Source organism: Vicia villosa, unplaced genomic scaffold (genome assembly GCF_029867415.1).
Source record: "Vicia villosa cultivar HV-30 ecotype Madison, WI unplaced genomic scaffold, Vvil1.0 ctg.000813F_1_1, whole genome shotgun sequence".
In the NCBI taxonomy this organism is placed as follows: Eukaryota; Viridiplantae; Streptophyta; class Magnoliopsida; order Fabales; family Fabaceae; genus Vicia; species Vicia villosa.
The window spans coordinates 488,201-491,174 of record NW_026705358.1 but is presented as its reverse complement, the minus strand read 5'-3'; the positions used below and the strand labels follow the sequence as shown (position 1 = coordinate 491,174).

The window sequence follows — 2,974 nt, the reverse complement described above, 5'->3', positions numbered from 1 at the left end:
TGCGAAGGAAATACATGAGAAGTATTGCAACCGCAATTGCATTATTGAAGAAAATGCTCATAACAAAAAATCTACCCGAATGAACAGGAAGATAACAAACTTCTTAGATTGAAATATTCTCCAATACTCTTAAAGTGTATACAGAGTTCAACATATATACTTATTACAGAAAACTTATACAATATAACTAACTTTTATTAACTAATTACAACCCTATGATCAGACTAAATTAATAATAGCCATTAGATCAACTAGACTTTATTTACTTCATAGTCTCTCTCTAGCTAAAGTATTATAGACGTCTATAATGTCAAACTTGGAAATTAAGGTGTTGAAATTTGGATGAACCAAACCCTGGGTAAGAAAGTTAGCTACATATTCTTGAGAGGGAATGAGCAGAAGTCTAAGAGTCTCTATATTCACCGTTTTCCTTACTAGATGACAATTTATATCAAGGTGTTTAGTTATCCATGGGAAAACAATGTTTAAAGCAATGTGAAATGCACTCAGACTATCACAGTATAACATTGGTTGCCTTGTAGAAGTAATGTGCAAGTCTTTAAGCAAATGAAGCACCCATTCTAGTTCACAAGTGGCAGTGGACAAAGCTCTGTACTTTGCCCCAAAGGAAGGCCTAGAAATAGTTGGTTGCTTATTAACACACCATGATATTAAGGAGGAACTAGTGAATAATCAATACCCTGAAATGAATTTCCTAGAATCATTACATTTTGCCCAGTTAGTATTGGAATAGCCCAGTATTTGCACTTCAGAAGTTATGGGAAATAATAGTCCTCTGCTATGGTAGTGCTTCAAATATCTAACCACTCAATACAACAATCGGCTTATGAGTCTTCTGTAGGCAGCTATATCATTAAAAGGTTTACCATTATCCTAATGCAGTTTGACATAAGAACCAAGAGAACTTGCAGCAGGTTTAGAACCAAGTAGAATTTTAAAATTAAAAACCCAATAAATCATCTCAATTTCTAACAGACAAAAAAACAAAAAGCATAGTAATTTTACCATTTTAAAAGAAAGTAAACACAAAAAGTCAAAAGTGAAACATGTACTGATAATGAAAGCAACCCCACGTGAAAAAGCTTACTCTCAAAATTCAAAAAGTTTCACAAACGTGTTTTTTCTCTCTATAGAAAAATAAAACACTCCATCGAAACAAGTGGGTTTTCAATTGACTCTCCCTGCGAAACGATGTCGTTTTTCTCTCCCACTTCTTCACTGGAAACGATGTCGTTTTTCTCTCCCACTTCTTCACTGGAAACGATTTCGTTTTTCTCTCCCACTTCTTCACTCTCACTCTTCTTCTCCGTTACATTACACACGATGTCGTTTTTCTCTCCAACCTCTTCACTCTCACTCTTCTTCGCCGGAGCTTGTTTCCGGCCAACTCCGACACCTACTTTACCCGACCCTCCGACTGTACGAGAACACGACGGAGACCTAGACCTCCTGCCGGAACCCTCACCGGAGTCACGGCGAACAACGGTTGAACCTGCATTGACTTTACGGTTTGCAACTGAACCGGATTCTCTTCCACGAACTAACCTAGACCCGCTCTTTATTTTCTTCTCCGGCGACGGTGACGGTCTTCTAGCCGGTGATTTTACCCTTCGCTCATTTCCACCGGTGACGTTTGCATCAGCTACGAGAGGACGCTTTCTCGATGGAGATCGATTCCACTTGTGAGTCGTCGTTGTTGGTTCTCTGCTGCATGGTTTGCTTGTTGCTTCGTCTTCTCTTTTCTCCGTAACAGTAGCAGTGGTGGCGGTAGTGGCGGTGGAGAAGCTCTCGGTTACCGTGCAAGATTCTGAAAGCTGAGAAACTAGTACTTCTTCTGTTACTTTCTCTGTAGGAACCTTATTTTCGAATTTCTGAGATGGGTTTTCAACTAATGGAACTTGCGTCTTTGTTTCTGGTATCAAAATTGGAACTTGGGGTGGTTTCAAAATGGGTGTTTCAGAGAGAACTTCTTTGACAAATTCCTCTTCTGGTGGTTGTGGTGGGGCTTCTTCATGATTTGATTTGGGTGGTGAGGATGTTTGGTGGGGTTGAGTGTTTTTGAGGGAGTTTTGGTTTTTGGTTGTGGCTTTGGTGAAGCAACAACCCATTTGGAATTTTAGATTAGAAGAGAAAGTGGGTTGAATATACAAAAGTGGGACAGGAGTGAGGAGGAGTGAGAGAAGACAGTGTTGGAGTTCGAAAAGATTTGGGTTTTGAAAATCTTAATGACACAAAAATACAAAAGGGTAACGGCTATTGTATATTGAAATGTGGTTGGTTGGTTCCTTTTGGAAGACACAAAGTTTATTTGAAGGAGATGCACTAGTGTAATAATAATACTAGTCAGAGACCCGTACTTCCGCACGGGTGATTTTTTTTCTGGTGGAGTATTTTTGTAATGATATGAATAATATAAATAAAAGGAATTATAAAAAAAGAAACATAAATAAAAAGTAATTTATGGTCATAGACATTATGTTGATAGTGACCCGTGAGATAATAAATAAATAAATAAATAGAGAAAAAAATTAAAATGAAAGTAAGAAAGTGTGAAATAATGTGAGAGAAATTTGAAATTTTAATTAAGATAGAGAAAATGTGTAATGATCGATTAAAAAAATTAAATATTGAGTTGATAGTGGCCCGTGAAATAATTAAATATTTTTGGGAATAATAATTAAATGATCGATTATTAATATTTTTTGCGATAATAGATAAATGTTGAAAAATTAAAATGAAAGTATGGAAAAATGAAATGCGAAAGAAATTTAAAATTTTTAGTAAGATTAAAATTTAAAAATAGATTATTAATATTTTTTGTGATAATAAATAAATTAAGAAAAATTAAAATGAAAGTAAGAAAGTGTGGGAAAATGAAATGTAAAAGAAATTTAAATATGACTTCCATCATCCATGGCTTACATGTGATGTCATCATTCATGCAATAAAGTTG

At 35.6% G+C, this 2,974-nt stretch overlaps 1 protein-coding gene across 1 annotated transcript; it reads right to left on the bottom strand.

Annotated features, from left to right (window-relative positions):
* Positions 1 to 1,148: 1,148 nt before the first annotated feature.
* On the bottom strand, positions 1,149 to 2,129 carry LOC131631330 (uncharacterized). Its single transcript, XM_058902123.1, has one exon. The coding sequence runs from the start codon at positions 2,127 to 2,129 to the stop codon at positions 1,149 to 1,151; it is 981 nt and encodes a 326-aa protein (XP_058758106.1).
* Positions 2,130 to 2,974: the final 845 nt, after the last annotated feature.

What these genes read in the sequence shown, in the direction of transcription:
- LOC131631330 (XM_058902123.1), bottom strand. Translation starts at nt 2,129, where the DNA reads ATGGGTTGTTGCTTCACCAAAGCCACAACCAAAAACCAAAACTCCCTC.